Below are 20,993 nucleotides of genomic sequence, written 5' to 3'. Positions count from 1 at the left end.
GGCCGTATGCTCTTGAGTGATTGTGAGTGAATGTGAACAGCGGCAATCACAAATTAAAAAATACATTAAAAAAAACATCAATGTCGTGAGTGAAATACAACTGTGCTGCTTTTGTTTTGAAAAGTGTTATTAATGGACGTATGTCCGTGTGTAACCTGTGAGTGAAGGTGCACAGCGACAAGTGATGCCCGGTTACCACCGAGATGTCAGCTCACGCTAAAAAAAGAAAAGTTGATGACGAATGCCATATTTTCAACAAGACATGGACTGCCAAGTATTTCTTTACAGAAATTAAAAAGTAAAGCTGTGTGCTTAATTTGTGGTACACAGGTTGCTGTGTTTAAAGAATATAATTTGAATCGCCACTACACGACGAAGCAGGAGGCAAAATACCAGAATCTGTCTGATGAAGAGCGTGCAAGGGAGGCTGATGCGTTGATGGTAAAACTGCAAACCCAACAAGGACTTTATGCCAAATTTCACACCCCCAGATATGCAGCCGTCAGGACAAGTTTCGTAATTTCTCACAAAATCGGCAAACAAATAAGGCGTTTCTGACGGAGAGTTTATTAAGGAGTGCTTAATGGACTCTGTCCGGAGAAGAGGGGCGCATTTGAGAACGTGTCACTCTCCCGACGCACTGTAACGAGATGGGTTGAGACCATGGCTGGAAACTTGGAGCTTTAGCTGAAGAACAGAACGGCCGACTTTGACTGTTTTTCGCTGGCTCTGGTTGTGAGCTGCGATGTACGTGACACCGCCCAGCTGCTCATCTTCTTATGTGGGATAACTGCAGACTTTCAAATAACAGAGTAGCTGGCAGCCATGCACTCAATTAAAGAGACAACCACAGGTAATGACTTTTTCACGTAGGTAAATGCGTGTTTGGACATGTTAGGACTGAAAAATGTTGGACTTTTAAAGAGGATGCAGGATAAAGTGACAGAAATTGACATTTTTGCATTGTATTATACATCAGGAAGTGTTGTGTAAGACAGTGTTAAAAATAAAACCATCAAAAGCAATCTGCTTTTGTATAAAGTTAAGTTAGGTTAAATGAAATTATTATTATTATTATTATTATTATTATTATTATTATTATTATTGGGCTTCACGGTGGCAGAGGGGTTAGTGCGTCTGCCTCACAATACGAAGGTCCTGAGTAGTCAGGGTTCAATCTTGGGCTCGGGATCTTTCTGTTTGGAGTTTGCATGTTCTCCCCGTGAATGTGTGGGTTCCCTCCGGGTACTCCAGCTTCCTCCCACTTCCAAAGACATGCACCTGGGGATAGGTTGATTGGCAACACTAATTTGGCCCTAGTGTGTGAATGTGAGTGTGAATCTTGTCTGTCTATCTGTGTTGGCCCTGCGATGAGGTGGCGACATGTCCAGGGTGTACGCTGCCTTCCGCCCGATTGTAGCTGAGATAGGCACCGGCGCCACCCGTGACCCCAAAGGGAAAATGCGGTAGGAAATGGATGGATGGATTAGATAGATAGATAGTACTTTATTGATTCCTTCAGGAGAGTTCCTTCAGGATTCTTCTTCTTCTTCTTCTTATTATTATTATTATTATCATTATTATTATTATTTATCTTACGGTATATCAAAAATAAATTGAGCAAAATTGAATTGAAATATTGTTGGTATATATACATATAGGTATCTGTATATATTTATTTTATTTTATTTCTGTTTATTATTATTATCAATGTATTATTTATTTTTTGCTTATTTAATTGATGTATGTGTAGATACTACCTTGTTTTTATTTTTCTTTGTTTCTTTTTCTTTTGTTGGGGGGGTGGGTGGTATGATGGGTATATAAACAAAAAATACTTTTGACATTTAGGGCAGACAACGGTTATGTGATGTTTGTGAATATGATTTAGTGGATGGAAATGTCTGATGCTGGATGTCAATTAAAAAAAAATGGAGAAAAAAAAAGAAATATTGTTGGTGTAGCCCTCCAGCAGTGCTCGGGTTGCTCATGCGGACCCTGGTAAAAATTAATAGCCCACCCTTGGTGTAAAGGATGCAATACAGCAGCCAGGCCATTAGTGTAAATGACAAAAAGTAGGGGTCCAAGTATAGACCTCTGAAGGATGAAGATACAGCAGCCAGGCCATTGGTGTAAATGACAAATAATAGGGGTCCAAGTATAGACCCCTGAGGAACTACACATGACATCTTAAGTTTGGATGAAGAACAAACCATTGACATACACATATTGCTCATGGTTATAAACATAACTAAACAGCCATTTAAAAGTAATATTTTGAAAACCATAGATATGTAATTTATCAAGTAAAATAGTATAATCAACAGTATCAAAAGAGCAAATTCTTCTGTTTGGTCATCGGCACACTTGCTTGATTATTAATTGTTCTCCTTAATTCATTTCTCACCTCAACTAGGAGTAGCTTTTCCCATTTTGGCACGATGAAGAAGACAATCCCCTGTAACGCTCCAGGAAGCTGCGCATTGTTGACCAACAGGGCGATGAGGATGGCGTACGGGAGCAGAGCTGTGAGGTACACCACCTTGTGCGTCGAAACAAAGCATGCAAAGAAGGCTCTCCAGCTCGTTGATGGTGCTTGTCGCTCCTTCTCCACTCACCTTGCCTGTTGATTTGACCCCCTTGAAGATGCAAATGTAGATGAGGATCCAAGCCAGGAGGAGGATAAGGAAAAGCTCCCAGCGAACGTTTCCAGCCTCGTCAATTCCCTGCGTTTGCTCCAGCATCTTGTATCTTCACAAACACGCAAAGAATGACAAAGCATTGTGATGCATCCATTTTCATCCATTTTCTACCGCTTGTCCCGTTCGGGGACGCGGGGTTGCTGGAGCCTATCTCAGCTGCACATGGGCGGAAGGCGGTGTACACCCTGAACAAGTCGCCACCTCATCGCAGTGCCAACACAAATAGACAGACAACATTCACACTCACATTCACACACTAGGGCCAATTTAGGTTTGCCAATCAACCTATCCCCAGGTGCATGTCTTTGGACTTTTAAAAATATTAATTATTGAAGCAATATGGTTGTTAAAATTAAGGATTTAGGGGATTTATGGTCACTGGTGAGGGCACCAAAAGGGACTTATGTATGTGTGCGCCAATGTGTTAATGTACTGTAAGTGGATTTTACTTTTAAAATTTTTATCATAAAATGTTTATAACTGTAGCAATATGGTTGTTAAAGTTAAGGATTTGGGGGCTTTCTTGTCACTTGTGAGGGCACCAAAGGGTCTTTTGTGTGTGTGCCGATGTGTTCGTGTACTGAAAGTGGATACAAAATGTTTGTTATTCTAGCATTAGGGTGGTTAAAGTTAAGGATTTGGGGGATTTCTGGTCACTTGTGAGGGCACCAAAGGGCCTTCTGTGTGTATTGTGATGCATCTTTAGAATATTCTGTTCAAGTCCTAACCCTGACTTTGCATCAGAGTGTTTGCATGTATTCATCATGACGTCTCCCACTTTGTAGGACGTACTTGAAAAACTCCTGGCTGGCTGTGGAGGAGTTGCTGCTGTTTGTGGCGTGATCGGTACAGTTGGCCGTGTTCCAGGTGTTGTTGCAACTCTGCCACGGTAGGGGTGCTTGGAAGGAGCTAAACAGGTAGTACAGGGCCCAGGTAATGACCACGTTGTAGTATGTGCACATGATAAAGGAAATTACCACAGATGCTATTCCTACACCTGAGCGGGCAGACAAAAACATACATGACAAATATTCATAATAACATTATGAGTGAATAGTAATGGTACCTTTTAACAGAGGACAGAATTGAGCCAGAGCATGGACAGGCCCCCTTTTCGTATACTGTCCAAGAGTCAACTCCATGCATAGCAGGGGGATCCCCAACACCAATAACATAAGCAGGTACGGTATCAGAAAGGCACCTGCAACGAAACATTGTCATAGTTTTGTAAACATATAGTTTTAAACTGGGTACAAAAAAAGTTTTAAGAACAGGAAACTGTGACACTTTGCTGGCATTGTGGTGATGCGGGTGCGTTGTCTCTTTGATGCAGTCGTATAAGACACAGCGTGAAGGTAAGAAATGATGAATTATTTATACTAAAGAACAAACTAAGAACAAAAAACACTTGCACAAGGCACTACAGACAAAACAAACAGAACTAGCATGAGAGCTAGAAATAACGAAAAGCGCTAGCCTGTGAGCTAGGGACAAGTAACGGAATAGCATGGAAACTAACAAGTACAAAAAGTATTTTACCACAAGCGGGAGTCAGCGACGTCACCTGTTGCATCGAATGCAAACTAGACTGTGAGTGCGAGTAACGAAAAAGCCAGGCTTGAATACGGAACGTAATCACAAGGCAGGTGTGCGTAAAAAACAAGATGCAGGTGACACTAATGCGTAACTATGGCAATGGAAATAAACAGGAAGTGCCACCAGGAACTAAGGAAGACAAACACTAAACAGGATGTGATACAAAGACGGAACAAAACAGAATATGACATGATTAAAGTCGCGGATCATGACAGGAAACAATTTGACACAAGCCAACAAAAAACATATTTGTTTGACATGTACCCCAAGGATCAACACTGGGACCAAAACAGTTTAACATCCATCCATCCATTTTCACCCGCTTGTCCTTTTTGGGGTCGCGGGGGGTCACTGGAGCCTATCTCAGCTGCATTCGGGCTGTAGGCGGTGTACACCCTGGACAAGTCGCCACCTCCTCGCAGGGCCAACACAGATAATCAGACAACATTCACACTCACATAAACACACTAGGGCCACTTTAGTGTTGATTGGTTTGACGTAATGTATAAAAATGACATCTGTTTGGTCACTTAAAGGGGAAATACACTTTTCTGGAATTTTACCAATCGTTTTACAATCAATATGAAAAACATGACAACAGATGAGGTTTTTTTTTTCGGATTCTAACTTGTAAATAAACTTATAGCTGAGCAATTGGGAGGTGTTGCCCATAATATACAATCAATGACCATTCAAAAAGCACCAACAATACTCCATTTACATTTTTTGCTTTGAATATTAACCAAGTATTAGTGATTGTTGGGGGGAGGTGTAGTCAGCGCTGCCTGCAGGAGAAAAAGTCACTGCCTTTGTCAGCGTTTACTGAGGAGGATCACCATCGGGCATGTTCTGACGGCGAGACACAGCTGGCAGGTGATTAGATTTCACAGGTGGTACTTGTTAATCTAATCATCTGTTGTCTTTGACAGTAAGCGGCCGGGAGCAGAGGAGAAGGGAGGATATGGACGTGACTGAAAAGTCACGTTCTGGGAAATAAAACTGTTGATAAAAACATATGATCGTTTAAACTTTGTTACAACCTGCAAGCTTGGATGCTGTGAAGTGTCTGTCGGTGGGACCGCTAGGAAGCGACTTCCACGGTGATATTGTTATTATAAGCGCTAACACAGACAAACTATTTATAGCGGGGCTGTGATCACTACCGTGAGTGTCTGCTGCTTTATGGCATCCTTGCTAGTTTATTGTCGATCATAAATCACCCATTCACCTGGACGGAAGAAGTCTGAGTAGGTATTCCGACAAGTTGGTACACTTTGACAGCCATTTAGAACCCAAAAATGGCGACACGAAAAGATGCCTGGTTCTTCCCGGCCCCCTACCCATTTTCTTTTTGAGGATTATGAGTTATTCTTCATTAACGGCAATATAACAAGATTACATCAGTCTGCAACCTAATGATAGCAAACATTGTACAGTAAGTGATTTTTTTATTATGTTTGTGTAATAATTAGTGATAAAGAAAATAAAAGCGAATGTTGTGATGCGCTTTTTAAATTAATACGCCGCATATACTTAAAATAATCTAAATATGTAAATATGAGTGAGTAAGTATATATTTTTTTTTACTATAAAGCGCTTTTCACAGATAGAATCAAAAAGCGCTGTACAAAACATAGGTGAAGTAAAACAACAATTCAATTAAAACAACGGGGGCAACATCATAAAAAGGATAACAAGTGGATTATAGTTGAAAGTTGCATTAACAAAGCTTTACTAAAAAGAGAAGTCTTCAAATGTTTCTTAAAAGTGTCAACACAGTCAAGATCACGGAGGCACTGGTGCAAAATGTTCCCGAGTCTGGGAGCTATAGCCTGCAATGCCAGGTCTCCACGGGTTTTAAAATGTTTTTTTGGCGTGCAGGCCGGAGTCTGCGCCCCGATGAGTAGGGGCATAGCAAGTCAGTGATGTACTGAGGGGCCCCACCATACAACGCACGGAAATTAAGGACTAAAATCTTAAAAAGTCTATGCGGACTTTGACTGGAAGCTAATGAAGACTGAATAAAATGAAATGTTAGTAAATATGTGCCTGTTACAAAATTTCATATGTACTTAAATCATGTATATAAAACCTTAATGGAGGTGCTTTGATGTTTTTAAGAGGTTTATAGGCAGAATTGTGTGGCTTTCATAGGCTCCATTGTAAGCAAAACTTTATTTAAAGGTGCCATATGTAATCATTTAATGTCAAGTCATCATTAAACGGCCCTGATATGTCAAAAGGCATGAATAAATCATTTTATTTTCAAATATCTTTATAACTGATAACGGTAGTTCAGCCGGGATATGCTCATTTAAAAAATTGATTTACAGCCCTGTAATCTTGTTGTTTTCATTTCGATTGCCCGTCCTCCACCTTTTGACCAATTAGAAAGTCTGATTGTGTCATATCCAGGTTGCTAGTTACGCACCACCCTCTTCGTCCAGCAACTGCCACTGGTAAAGATACTAAACATGTCAGACCTTAGTAAATCTAAAAATTACCATTCTCAACTTATTCATGACAAAGCCAGGAACAAAACAAGGATTTGTATCTGGGATGCCTTTGACAGATGGAGACAATTGGAGGCAGATAAGATTTTTTTTATCTGACGCCAAACTTGCTAATTCCCTCCTTGATAGGTAAGTAAGGCATTTACGTATTGTTATTACGTGTGATAAATGGAAATGGATATTTGGTATGTAAACTATATTGTCCAATGCAGTCTATGATCTTATCTAACAAAGCCAGTGTGTTCGTGCAACAAATGCTTAGTGTGATGGGGCTCAACTCCTAGTGTAATACTTAGCATGCTAGCCCAGTCAATGACATATAGACATATAGGCTAACAGGGTTGTTGGAGCCTGTCTATATTATTTTATTTAATAATTGTTTTGACAATGACATCAAATAATGCCAATGATGATGCTGATTAATTATGGGATGTTTTAGATGAATGATGATTGACTGATTGTTTTCAGCTGCTCACACTCCTCCTGGTGAGCGACTCCCTCCTTCTATAATTAAGAAGACAAGTCTGTCTATCATGTTGAAAGAGTCTGGAGTGAAACAGTGTGTTTATCGCTAAATAAGTTATTTTGATTATGTTGAAGTCAACCACGGAGAATATTTTTTGTTTGTGAAAATAAATCATAATCATTTTGAATCTAGAAATATCTCCGCGAGTGCTTTTTAAGGAATTTAGTGAATCATAAACCACATCCTCAGGACTACTCTGCTATCTTTATTTTTATTTTTTAGAACTTTTTTGGAACGCAAGAGTAGCTGTAACAGGGGTAAATATATGCCGTTAGCCTAAATGTTGATGTTTCCAATCCAATCCAATCCACTTTATTTATATAGCACATTCAAACAACAACATGTTTCCAAAGTGCTGCACAACAATATTAAAAACAACATTCAAATACTATCCTGAGCTCCACCAATGACTGAATAAAAACAAAAAATAAAAATAAATACATATAAAACCAATACAAAAACAATATAAAATAAATATGATTAAAAACGATTTTAAGGGTAAAACCAATTAAATAGAAATCAAAATTTTAAAACACATAGGGCAACAGAGGACCACACAACTCACGTAGTGTTAAAAGCCAGAAAATAAAAATGGCTCTTAAGACGAGACTCAAAACACTCCACTGTGGGAACAGTTCAAATATATGGAGGGGCAGAGTGTTCCAGAGCTTAGGGCCCACCACAGAGAAGGCCCTGTCTCCCCTGGTCTTAAGTCTGGTCTTGGGCACCACGAGCTGGAGCTGGCTCTCGGACCTCAGAGCGCGCGCAGGATTGTAAGTTTGGATGAGGTCCGACATATAATCCATGTAAAGCTTTAAAAACAAAGAGCAAGGTTTTAAAATCAATTCTAAAATGAACAGGGAGCCAGTGCAAACTCTTAAGGTTTTATGTATTTCGACAAATAAAACCTATGTGGATATTGGTGGTGTCAGTGCCTATTTCATTCTCATAATGCTGATACGCTGAGGAAATGTGTTCCAACATTAGCACGGCGAATTGAGGTTTCTGGTACTGTATGTACATCAGGCATATATGTAGTAATGTGGCCAGAAAAGGTACCACAATCACGATCAAAATTCTGTAGTCCACACTCCATGACGGAGGTTACCAGATACGAAGCCGAATCTGAATCCTTCTCCAAGGAACTTCAAATGGCAATCGACGAGTCATACGCTGTAGGTTTCTCATGGTTATGCTTCTTGCAAGATGGTTTACTAAGTAATTATGCCACATTTTACTGATGTCGATTAGCCAATTGTATTTGTAAAGTTAGGCAGCAGGGCAGCACGGTGGGAGGGGGGTTAGTGTGTCTGCCTCACAATACGAAGGTCCTGAATAATCCTGTGTTCAATCTCGGGCTCAGGATCTTTCTGTGTGGAGTTTGCATGTCCTCCCCATGACTGCTTGGGCTCCCTCAGGGTACTCCGGCTTCCACATATAAAATAACAACCATCGCTATGTCTCTAATGATTGTGAACAACAGGCAAACTTGAGCAGTTTCCCTTCACTTAGACCTAACAGGGTAATTTTTTTATTTTTTATTTACCACATTTAAAACACTTCCTTGTGGTCTACATAACATGCAATGTTTGTTCTTTGCTGAAAATATTGAACAGATTTTGTTGTAAATACCTATCTTCAATCTACTTTTTGGCTGCCTTTGGAATTAAAGTCATTTTAGAGATGCGGCTTAATTAGATGCAAATTAACCCATCTCTACCCCGCTACAACTTGCATTGTTGCAAGTTGTAGCAATACAACTAAATGTAATGTGGGCCGACCAAAAACCTGCGCCAGATATAAGTTGGTAAAGCTTACCCCCTGACAACTTCAAATAATGTGCTGGTGCACATTGCTCTTAATCAGATGGCCGTGGGTTCCCGCACCACGTAGACCGGTGGAAGTGTGGGAAGATCACAAACACAACGCAGATAGCTTCATGAGGAAGTGGTCAGCCTGCATACATTTCCAAATGATGGCACCATGAGGAAAGGACTGACCACTACGGTCAAACTGACTCGTGCAAAAGGGGACTGACCAAGCCGGACGGGTGCAATTAGTCGCCATCACGTTAATAAATCTGACCTGGAATAAAATTGGGTTTGGTCGGGGTTTGGATGGAAAAAGTTTAAAAGACTGAAGCCAAATGATGAGCACCCTCAAGGGGAGAAAGACTGAAGCAGAACCTGCGGAAAAACAAACAAAAAAAGAGCTTAAAAATGAGAAAAAGTAGGTCAGCTGCTTGTAGTCCTTTTAGTGTCCTCTTTTACTGATGTTTCCCTCAAGATGATTGAACAAATGCAGAAAGAGCATGAGGAAATTATCGTGTCTACAGTGTCTAAGGCTACGATGTCTACAGAAGAGGAGACGGAAGAGCAGGCAAGTCCGATAATGGCATTTCTTTTGCATTTCTTCTTTGCTCACAATGTTAACCATATCACTTTTGAAGTAATAATGGAAAAACATACAATTAAGTATCAAAATAATAGTTTTACATTACTTTATCCACACTGTCTATACCAAAACATGGGCTCCAGTTCTGTAGATGACATCACACCAAGGGGTTGGCAAAGCGAATCTGGCAATGGAAAGGGGGCGCTCCAAGTACAGTTAGTTGTCTACTTATTGCTCAGAAACTAATTGATATTTTGGGAAATGACTGCCAGATTCCGTTTCAGGATCATAAAATACTTGTAGAATACGTGGTCCTCTGGATGCTATGGATACAATTGGCACTACAGGCAGCCAACAGTACACATACAAATGTCCAATCACTGTTGCTTTCTTATATACGATAATTTCTGCATTTCAAGGACATGGTCGTCAACTCTTGTGCTTAGGGGCTTAAGGATCCTCCTCGGCAAAAGCTGACCAATCACATAGGCGCTTTAGCCTAATTGAGCCTTTAAATGTATTCGTGCTACTGCATCGTGTTAAACGGAAAAATTCACAGGAGTATAATGAAAACAATCACATTGGTGAAGAGATTATTAAAAAGGTATCAGATATAGATAGGGTAACTAGAGGGTGCTTTCTAACTATCGTGGGATCACACTCCTCATCTTTCCTGGTAAGGTATATTCAGGTGTACTGCAGAGGAGGCTACGCCGGATAGTCGAACCTCAAGATGATTTAGGAGGAGTAGTGTGGTTTTCGTCCTGGTCGTGGAACTGTGGACCAGCTATATACTCTCAACAGGATCCGTGAGGGTGCATGGGAGTTTGCCCAACTAGTCTACATGTGCTTTGTGGACTTGGAGCAGGCCTCCGACAGAGTGTCCTTCGGGAATTCCTGTGGGGACAGCTCAGAGAGTTTGGTGTACCAGACTGTCTGATTCTGGCGGTCCGCTCCCTGTATGATCATTGCCAGAGCTTGGTCCGCATTGCCGGCAGTAAGTCAGATCCATTTCCAATGAGGGTTGGACTTCGGCAGGGCTGTCCTTTGTCGCCAATTCTATTCATAACTTTAATTGACAGAATTTTGAGGCGCAGTCAGGGCGTTGAGGGGATCCAGTTTGGTGGCTGCAGGATTAGGCTTCTGCTTTTTGCAGATGATGTGGTCCTGATGGCTTCATCGGGCCAGGAACTTCAGATATCACTGGATCACTTTGCAGCCGAGTGTGAAGCGACTTGGATGAGAATCAGCACCTCCAAATCCGAGTTCATGGTTGGAAAAGGGTGGCATGCCATCCACGGGTTGAGGAGGAGATCTTGCCCCAAATGGAGGAGTTCAAGTACCTCAAAGTCTTGAGTGAGGGAACGAGTGAGGGAAGAGTGAATCGTGAGATTGGCAGGCGGATTGGTACGGCGTCTTCAGTGATATGGACCTTGTATTAGTCCGTCGTTGGGAAGAAGGAGCTGAGCCGGAAGCCATAGCTCTCAATTTACTGTTCGATCTACGTTCCCATCCTCACCTAATGTCATGATGTTTGGAATAAGACCGGAAGGACAAGATTGCGGATACAAGCGGCCGAAATGAGTTTCCTCTGTAGGGTGGTGGAGCTCACCTTAGAGATTTTGGGAGGAGCTGAAAGTAAAGCTGCTGCTCCTCCACATCAAGAGAAGCCAGATGAGGTGGTTCGGGCATCTGGTCAGGATGCCACCCAGACGCCTCCCTGAGGAGGTGTTAAGGGCACGTCCGACCGGTAAAAAACCAAGGGGAAGACGCAGGACACGTTGGGCCGGCTGGCCTGGGAACACTTCAGGATCCCCCGGGCGGAGCTGGACAAAGTGGCTGGGGATAGGGAAGTCTGGGCTTCTCTGCTTAGGCTGCTGCACCCGTGACTCAACCTCAAATAAGCGTAAGATGAAGGATGTATTTTTTTTATACCTTTTATCTATTTATGACGCAATGTTTGTACCATCTGTCTCTGATATAATCTGTATCAATTCATTAACCAGTGCTTGTAGTTTTATTCTTGTGATTCATCTACAATCTTTTATTACATTCTGTGTTTATTACCCAAGAATATTTCCATCAACTTTACTTTTATAATTTGTTTGATTTCTATTATTTATTTATGTAACAAAATATATGCAAATGTTGCTGCAATAGCTATCCTTTTACTTTATTATAGAACAAAAAACAAAAAACAATAATTGCTAAATACACACAGTAAAATGTTAATCACTACTAATAATTGCATTACTGTAATATTTGTGGAAATTTACTGTGAAATATCTTTACAGCAATTGATTGTAACTGCAGAGTTGCAATTTTACTGTTAATTATAAAACAGTTACAACTAAATGCTGTCATTTGACAACTATTAATTTTATAGTTAATTAGTCTCTTGGCTTATCAGTATACTGATAAGCCGAGAGACTAACTATAAAAATACTGATCCAAGACTATAAAATGTAGTTTACGAACCCTTTAAGAGACAATTTAGTTTGAATTTACAGTCCTTTTTTGTTATATTACAGAGGATTATGATCAGAGGATTTTACAGTGAAATAACTGATACTTGCTGTAAAATATTAGGATATTGGAGTTTGTTGCAATTTTAAGTACATTTTGAATACAGTATTTTACTGTGAACAAAGCAGTTCACACAACCTGGAATCAGAGAATAGACATTGGTTCTGTTTAACATCAAATTGTGTATATTTCCTTAACCTTGCACATTTAAAAAGGGACACAGGCAAACCACATTAACTACATCATCTTAGATCAGCATTAACACTCACATGACTTCAGTACTGCTACTGAATCTCCTCTGAGCGCGTTTTTTGTGTCGGCTTCAAACTCGCACAGGAGAGAGAGGGAACCCTTCTGATTAAAAGTTGCGAAAAGAGTTTTAATAACTGCTCCGTACCTGCCGTGATGTGGTGAGAAATAAGCTGTTTTTATCTACTTGTTTTTGTTGATTTGTGTAACTGTAAACACAATTTTTAATAAATATATTTTGAGGAAAAAAAATACACATGCTGTAAAAAACTACTTCCAGTACCACACGTATGTTATCTTGAAAGTGATCATTTTTTAACAGTCTCGAGTGGCTTAACTCTTCATAAAAGTTAATGTAAAACCATTGTCCTTGACTTGCATGCACGTGCTTCTCTGGCCCACATTGATCATTTCAAAATAAAACACAATGCTTTAAACACTTTTTAACCACATAGACATGCAGTTTTTTTTGTCAACTTTTGGACTAGAGTGTTATATGTGTGTGTTATGTTATATTTGTGTTTGAAGATAAAATGTCATGTTGATTTCTCACCTCCTCCGCTTCTGAAGCAGAGATAAGGGAACCTCCAAACGTTGCCCAAACCCACAGCAGAGCCGATGCCCGCCAGAGTGAACTCGATCTGCCTGCTCCATGTCGGCCTGCTGCTCGCTAGCTTTTCCATTTCTGCTACTTCGCGTCCTTTGTCCATGCTTTGGCTGTTCTGGGCCCAAACTGCACGGAAAAGGGGTTGGTAATGTAAGTGACCGTGGGTGGTATAACATTTTTATTATCCGTAATGATTAGCAGAATACGATGACTCAGTGGTTTGAGAGTTGAGAGATATCCTGATAAAAAGGGCAATCGGATAAAATTCATTATTCTGTAAAAATGTTTTACTAGCTTTTAGTATGCTAAATTGTGTGTCAACATGCTACATATTTTTTTTTCATATACAAAACCCAAAACCAGCAAAGTTGGCAAGTTGTGTAATTCGTAAAAAAAAACAGAATACAATGCAAATCCTTTTCAACTGCAAAGACAAAATATTTAATGTTCGAACTGAGGAACTTCATTTTTTTTTTTCAAATAATCATAACTTAGAATTTAATGGCAGCAACATATTGCAAAAAAGTTGGCACAGTGGCATTTTTACCACTGTTTTACATGGCCTTTCCTTTTAACTACACTCAGTAAACGTTTGGGAACTGAGGAGACCGATTTTTTAAGCTTTTCAGGTGGAATTCTTTCCCATTTTTGCTTGATGTACAGCTTAAGTTGTTCAACAGTCCGGGGTCTTCGCTGGCGTATTTTACGCTTCATAATGCACCACACATTTTCAATGGGATACACGTCTGGACTAAAGGCAGGCCAGTCGAGTACCAGCACTCTTTTACTACAAAGCCACACTGTTCTAACACGTGGCTTGGCATTGTCTTGCTGTAATAAGAAGGGGCGTCCATGATTACGTTGCATGAATGACAACATTTGTTGCTCCAAAACCTGTATGTACCTTTCAGCCTTCACAAATGTGTAAGTTACCCATGTCTTGGGCACTAACACACCACCATACCATCACTTTGCATCAGTCCATCTGAGATGAGCTCGGGCCCAGCGAAGCCGGCTGCGTTTATGGGTTTTGTCAGTGACGTGCAGTCAGGGGAAGCAGGTGAGGCAGTGCCTCACGTGCCATCCATCCATCCATCCATCCATCCATCCATCCATTTTCTACCACTTATTCCCTTTCGGGGTCGCGCATGGAAAGAAAAAAAAGTAAAAAGAAAAAAAAATAATTACATTTTTATATGTATCCAGTGATTATACTTTATAAAGTTATTTTCCATTTAACTTGACCAGTTTTAGATTATTTTTATTCAAAATCGCTAAATTTTCCCATTTGCCGTTCAAATATTGAGAAGAGACTTGCGGTGAGTCAGCAGCCAGTTGAGACTCACCATGGATTGCGCAATTACTCGGCTAACTGCTGGCTGCTATGCAGTGAGACCGTATTGCTATATAAATTATATTATACATTTCCATAATTTAGTTAGCTGAGGTATATACAGTAATGTACAGTGTATTTTGTCAACAACTGTATGTGTGTAACGTATTTCTTGTGCTGAGCAATCATAAAACAGCTGCGAAGACGCACTATGTGAGAAACGTATTCTCCCGCCTCATGGTGGTAGAGGGCGCTAGTGATCCCAGGGATCATCCTTGTGACAACTCGGCTGCAGAATAAGTCACAACAGGCTACAGTTAGCAAGTCAAGTGCAGTGGCAGCGATCGTTTATTTTTTCCTCTCTCCTGGACTTTATAAAACAGTTTTCTAAACTGGACTTTTAATCGAAGCAGGAGGAAATAATTAAAGGAAGACCAACGCCGAAGCTAAAAGGTTTGCTTCAGACAGTGATCTCCATCGAGACGGAGAGACTTTTAAACCAGAAGAAAGATAAGGAAGACTTCTATAAACAAGTTATCGATGCTTTTGTTCAGAAGGAGCGGCGCATGGACTTCATTTATGAATAAAGGTAAGACCATTATAACGTTGTTTTTTTTAATTAAATGTGCTTTTTTGTGTGCTACAGTTTGTATGTGTAAAGAATGCTGGTATGAACTTTTAATCATAACCCGTTAACTGCTGCCAATCAAATGGTGAATAAGATACTCTTTAGGGTTCATATGTTTGTAAAGCTGACTGTGAAGAAGTCAGTGCCTCACCAGCCATGAACCTCACCGCACGTCACTGGGTGTTGTTGATAAATGGCTTTCGCTTTTCATAGCAGAGTTTCAACTTGTTCTTACAGATGAAGCGATCAACTGTAGTTACAGACAGTGGTTTTCTGAAGTGTTCCTGAGCCCATGTGGTGATATCCTTTACACACTGATGTCGGTTTTGATGCAGTACCCACTGAGGGATCCAAGGTCCGTAATATGATTGCTTACGTTCAGTGATTTCTCCAGATTCCCTGAACCTTTTGGTGATATTAGGGACTGTAGCTGGTGAAATCCCTAAATTCCTTGCAATAGCTGGTTGAGAAATGTTTTTCTAAAACTGTTCGACAATTTGCTTACAAAGTGGTGATTCTCACCCCAGCTTTTTTGAAACATGCAGGCATGTTGCAGATTAAATGTCACCCGTATTACAGGCATCAAATTCCGAATGAGGTAATATTTGCAAAAAATAACGTAGTTTTCCAGTTCAAACATTAAATATATTGTCTTTGCAGTTGTGGAGGGACGGAGCCGACAGCGGGCCAGGGCAAATGGTGGTCCTGCCCAAGATGGCGGCCAGGAGGCGGAGCATGCAGCAGAGCGGAGAGGCGGGGCACGCCTGGAGCGACACTGCAGCCGTCAGAATCAGGTGCGTACACAACACGCCTGTTCTCAATCACTGCATCTTCTGCTGCAGCATAAAAGGGGAGAGGAAGGAGCAATCGTGGCAGAAGTAGGAGAGGAACCACCCGACAACGAAGACCACGGGAGCGATGAGATCAACCCAGAGCGAGATGCCACCCCGCGGACGACGCAGCCACCGGCCACTCGAATGTGCGCCGCGAAGAGCAGGAAGAGCCGGCGCACTAGAAATTGGCGCGATAGACGGGCAAGAAGACATGATTGTTGAACTAAGATATCAGAGTCAAACCTGTTACGATTCGCCTTGTGTCGATCGGCACTGCAACCCACACGAGGACGACTGGAGACCCGTCACAGCAGTCTATTCATTTGAATATACATTAAAAAGGATTTGCAAATCATTGTATTCTGTTTTTATTCACTACTTACACAACATACCAACTTCACTGGTTTTGGGTTTTGTAATAACTCTTTTTTTGTGAGGGTCCTGTTCCAGGCCAGGGTTGGTGTATGATAGCCAAGAAGTACCATGAATTAAACAACGTGGACCCTGAACTTAAACAAGTTGAAAAACTTATTTGGGTGTTACCATTTAGTGGTCAATTGTACGGAATATGTACTGTACTGTGCAATCTACTAATACAAGTTTCAATCAATCAATCAATACAGAGTTTCCCTAAAGTTGGGATTCATAGTTATGATTTATTTGTATCAGTCGTGTTTAAAAACAAGTTACATTAAGAAACATTGTGTGGTTACATTTTAAAATATCTGAAAAGGAGAAGAAAGAAGCAAGGCTTATATTTAAGCTTACCCCTTTTCCATGTCTTTCACTGGTACTGTAGTTCATTCACAACACAACTTATTACATATTTATCTTAAATTGATGGGAAGAAAATGTATAAGTAATAATTTATTGTTGATAGTCAATGAATATTATGTATTACTAATCTGTCATAAGTGATCCCTCACAGTGGGTGTGTTTTTATCCTTCTCTTGCATAAATAAAGAAAGCACAGCCTACAAATTCACATTCCCTGTGTTTTTGAGTTGTGTATTTTGTGTCTTTATAGTCGAGATGATGTCATCTTTCGTATTTGTCCAGTTCCTTGATGTCTTTAATAACTAGTACTTTGACTTCTTCCTGCCCTCGATTTAATTTGATGTAAATTCTAAAGTTGCAGCTCCAAGTGCTCTGAATTTTCCCCTGCTTCCTTAACTTGCGTGCCTTCTTTGCGATGTCAGTGTTGTGTTTTAATATCCATAATCAAAAAACAACATTATTTTTATGTATTAAAAATGTCAATAGTAAAATATTTGGTTTACATATTTGTTAATTGCTAATAAGACATGTTTTTCCTTAATGTATATACACAGTAAATTGAAAATGCCTTTAATATTGAAGATGACATCAAGACTACAAACAAATAAAATACACAACTACATTTTAATAAATAGACATGGGATTTAAGCATACCTGATGATGTGCATGTGTGTATGCATTGGATCTAAGCATATCTGGTGGTGTGTATTTGTGTAATGAGGATAAAAACCTATGAAGTGTAAAAAAAAAAATTATTACAAAAAATGTTTGAAATACGAGCTTTAACTAGATAGTCGTAATTTGGCTTGTTTTGTTTTATTGGGCTGGCCTGTCGCAACAGGGTAGGCAAACTAGGCAGTTGCCCATAGCTGAAAGAGGGCCCCCTGACAAAAACTAGTCGTGCATTCACATTTACAGTAACGATAACTTTGGGATTTTATCACTGCAAAATACACCGGCAATATCAGTATAATGACATTGAAGGAATAAAGACTCTCAAAATCCTCTTTGAAGGGCCTTTGCAGCACCTAAAGTCTGTAATATGCATAATGACACAGAGAGTGAGGAATGAATTCATGACAATGACACGATAGCGCTTGAGGGGGCCCCTCCCAGCAGCCAATACCACTCTTGAAGAATATTCACAGCCACTCGTCATGACATAATCTGAACTTTTGCTGACTGCGCGATGAAACACCGTTCAAAAATGAAACACACTTACCCCTTCAGGAAGCCAGAAGTGGGAGAGGAACAAGAATAAGAACCATCAAAAGACGGGTAACAGGGCTACTTTGTGGCTCTATGCCCACTTTGACACTGAAACTACTGCATGCACGGTCACCTAGTTTAATCCAACGTAGTGAATATCCACCATGGACCAAAACAGACGTGCTTAATGCTTTTAAATTTGCTTTGTTAGCCCCACAATGTAATAATAATCTAATATTTATTTTAAGGCAATTACAAATAAATACATTTTTATAAACTAGCTATGCTCAAATTCCTATGCACCTCCCCCCCAAAGATTTTTGGGTCTTTGACACCAGTGATCATGAAATTGCTGTGTAATTCTCTTATCTGACTGTATGAGTGCCCCTTTAACCTATTACAGTAAATGTTACATACAGACAAACATATTTCACCTGTTGTTACTTCCGGACATTTCATATTTTCATTTGTGAGGTGGCGTGTGTTAACATCTACATAGCAAGTTCTCAACTGTTGCACTCTATGCAAGCAAAACACACTTGTGGAATTCATTTCTATTTTTCCAACAGTGCCATCAACTTCCCCTCATGTTTCCAAGGAGGACAAAGATGAAGAAAGCACGACCGAGCGTGCATGAACTTCATCAAGGCAGCTTCAGTCCACACCAGTTACAAGTGTTGATGCAACAGAGGCTTGGAAGTATGTTCAAATCTAAACATTGTTTACATTTTTTGTTTTCCTATTTTTATTAATTCTATCAACTATTTAAGAAACCAGTGTTTTTTCAGTGTAAATATGTTATATTTTCTGAATGATATTTGCATATTTAATATTAGATTTTGTCAACATATATTTATTTATTCAAATTATGTTAATTTCCTGTATTTTATTAGTGTTGATTACACATTTGATTAAATGTATACATATTGATATACATATGTTATCATTTGTACATAAACAATCCTGTTTTAATAAAATGTTTAGCACTGAATTGAGTGTGTGATGTACTTCAATCAGTTTAAATTGTGCAGGTTTTTTTTGGGGGGGGGGGGGGTGCGAGGGGGTTAATTGTGAGCCCCAAATACCCCCTTTGCACAACGCCCCCAAATTCCCTTGAAACTGGCCTGGCTTTAGTGGCTGCTGGTTGCAGGAGCTCTGTCCTTTTGTGTCCTCCCTTGTCTTCTTGATGTTTCCCTCTTGTTTTCATGTGTTGGTCTGGGCCTGTTCGGAACTGCACAAAAAGGGGTGGCATTTTCTTGACTTCTGTGATGCCTTTTTGTGCTTTTTTCTAGACAATTGGATCTGACTCAGAGAGCTACGTGGAAAGACCGGAGAAGATACGGGGTCGGACTGCAGAGCTTGAAGTGAGCGTCAGTATAAACGAGCTTCACGGAGCTCTGGCTGGATGAGCATGTATTAGCATGTAATGTGCACAGACGGGACATTGGCCAAGAGCTAGTGGGCAGCCTAGAACAGATTTGGCTCTTTTAAATGCTTTGTTGGGTTCCTGTCTCTGGCAGTGCTACCTCCCACCCTAGCAGACAGTGGCGTGGAACATGCACCGCAGAGGCCACCAGGGTGTATATGGGTGTTCAAATGGTGTCTGGGAAGGTTTTTGTTTTGTTGTTTGTCTTTGCATGATGCAATTGTATGTGGACAATATTGTAATATCTACAATGATGGCAAAGCTACTTGGAAATTGAAGTAAGCTAAGTTACAAGTTACTCTCGATTAAATGTAGCTAAGCTACAGGGAAAGCGTCCATAGTAAATTGTAGCAAGCTCCACTACAAGCTACATGGCAAAAAAAAGTTTGCTACATCAAAGCTACATATATGTGTGTATATATATATATATATATATATATATATATATATATATATATATATATATATATATATACATATATATATATATATATATGAACCCCAGTATGCACCCCCATTGAATGTCATTTTTATCAATGGGACCACATGTATAATATCAATGTTAATGTAACTGACAGTGTACAAATGTCCCCAAGAAGGGCCCATTACTATTAACTATCTGTCGTTTAGCTGGGGTCACAGTACAACTACCTCTTGGGGTTACTGCAACCTCACTGTATGGATTTATTTTAGTTTGCTTTTTCTGTGACCCACCTCTATAATGTCATTCCCTTTCTCTGCCTACAGTAAAAAGACCAGCAACTATCAATATTTTGACAAAAAAACAACAAAAAAAACTTGTGTGTTGTGTGGGAACAGTTGTTAATGGTTATGTTCCGTAAAACTTTTCATGAAATCACCTCATGGTAATGTGTGTTCCTAAATTTTTGTTTGGCGTCGTAGATGAAGAGAACAGTTATGATTTTGATTTACAGAGTAAACAACTACAACTAAGGTTTTGGGCATTGTTTACTCTTAACACATACATTTGCCTCAATATGGCCAACGACACGCATTATTCTGGTTTCCTGGATGTCGCCATCACTAAAGGAAAAATGTAATCCGCGGGAGAAAATCCCTATGTTAAGACTGGTACGAGGGAAGGAGACGGCACAACAGCAGAAGCTCAAATTCAATGTATCTATTGAGTGCTTAATGAATACGTACGGTGTGTATGCTACTATGGGTTTGAATGTAAAACTATGTGCAGGAATTAACATATGTAAATAACATAGGGAGTGTTGTAGTGCGTTTTGAATGATGATGTCCAAATCAAGAGGGAAGAGGCAGAGAATTCCGAGGTCCAAAGGGGGTCGTGGGCCAACAGAGAGGCGTCCAAAGTGCAAGCAGGGTGTTGGTGGATCAGAGAAGGCAATCTGGGTCCAGGGGAAAAACAGCAGCGGAGGTGCGCAGCAGAAGGTGATACACGGGACTGTGGGGGAAATGAGAGGTGACAAAAGATCAGGACGAGACAGGAGGAAAACAAGAAAACGAGAGAGCGCAGGGGGGAAGTCAGTGACCTGAGGCTTACTGTGAACAGGGCTACGTTCAGACGAGGAGAAGTCAGCGGCGAGGCTCTTTATCCTGTCGTCTGTAATTCTCCCAGGTGCGTTGATTGAAGATTGCCTCCGGCTTCAGCAGCGAGTGGGCGCGGTCTGCGCAGTGCACGAGGGG

At 40.3% G+C, this 20,993-nt stretch overlaps 1 protein-coding gene and 1 long non-coding RNA gene across 2 annotated transcripts in view; one reads left to right on the top strand and one right to left on the bottom strand.

Moving 5' to 3' along the window:
* Positions 1-13,237, bottom strand: part of si:ch211-283g2.1 (sodium- and chloride-dependent GABA transporter ine) — a 26,214-nt gene extending 12,977 nt beyond the window's left edge. Inside the window, exons 1-5 of the mRNA XM_061897991.1 lie at positions 13,060-13,237; positions 3,769-3,903; positions 3,495-3,699; positions 2,619-2,751; positions 2,408-2,542 (exon numbers count right to left, since the gene is read on the bottom strand). Coding sequence (XP_061753975.1) covers positions 2,408-2,542; positions 2,619-2,751; positions 3,495-3,699; positions 3,769-3,903; positions 13,060-13,216 — 765 coding nt within the window. The 5' untranslated portion in view covers positions 13,217-13,237. The remainder of the gene's footprint in view (positions 1-2,407; positions 2,543-2,618; positions 2,752-3,494; positions 3,700-3,768; positions 3,904-13,059) is intronic.
* LOC133551358 (uncharacterized) lies at positions 12,563-16,210 on the top strand. The gene is made up of 3 exons (XR_009806485.1): positions 12,563-12,667; positions 13,077-15,672; positions 15,735-16,210. It is a non-coding gene; the product is annotated as an uncharacterized LOC133551358 (long non-coding RNA).
* The last annotated feature ends 4,783 nt before the right edge of the window (positions 16,211-20,993 follow it).

This window comes from Nerophis ophidion, linkage group LG04 (genome assembly GCF_033978795.1).
Source record: "Nerophis ophidion isolate RoL-2023_Sa linkage group LG04, RoL_Noph_v1.0, whole genome shotgun sequence".
Taxonomy (NCBI): Eukaryota; Metazoa; Chordata; class Actinopteri; order Syngnathiformes; family Syngnathidae; genus Nerophis; species Nerophis ophidion.
Note: the sequence above shows the minus strand (reverse complement) of the source record. Positions and strands in the feature narration are given on the sequence as shown.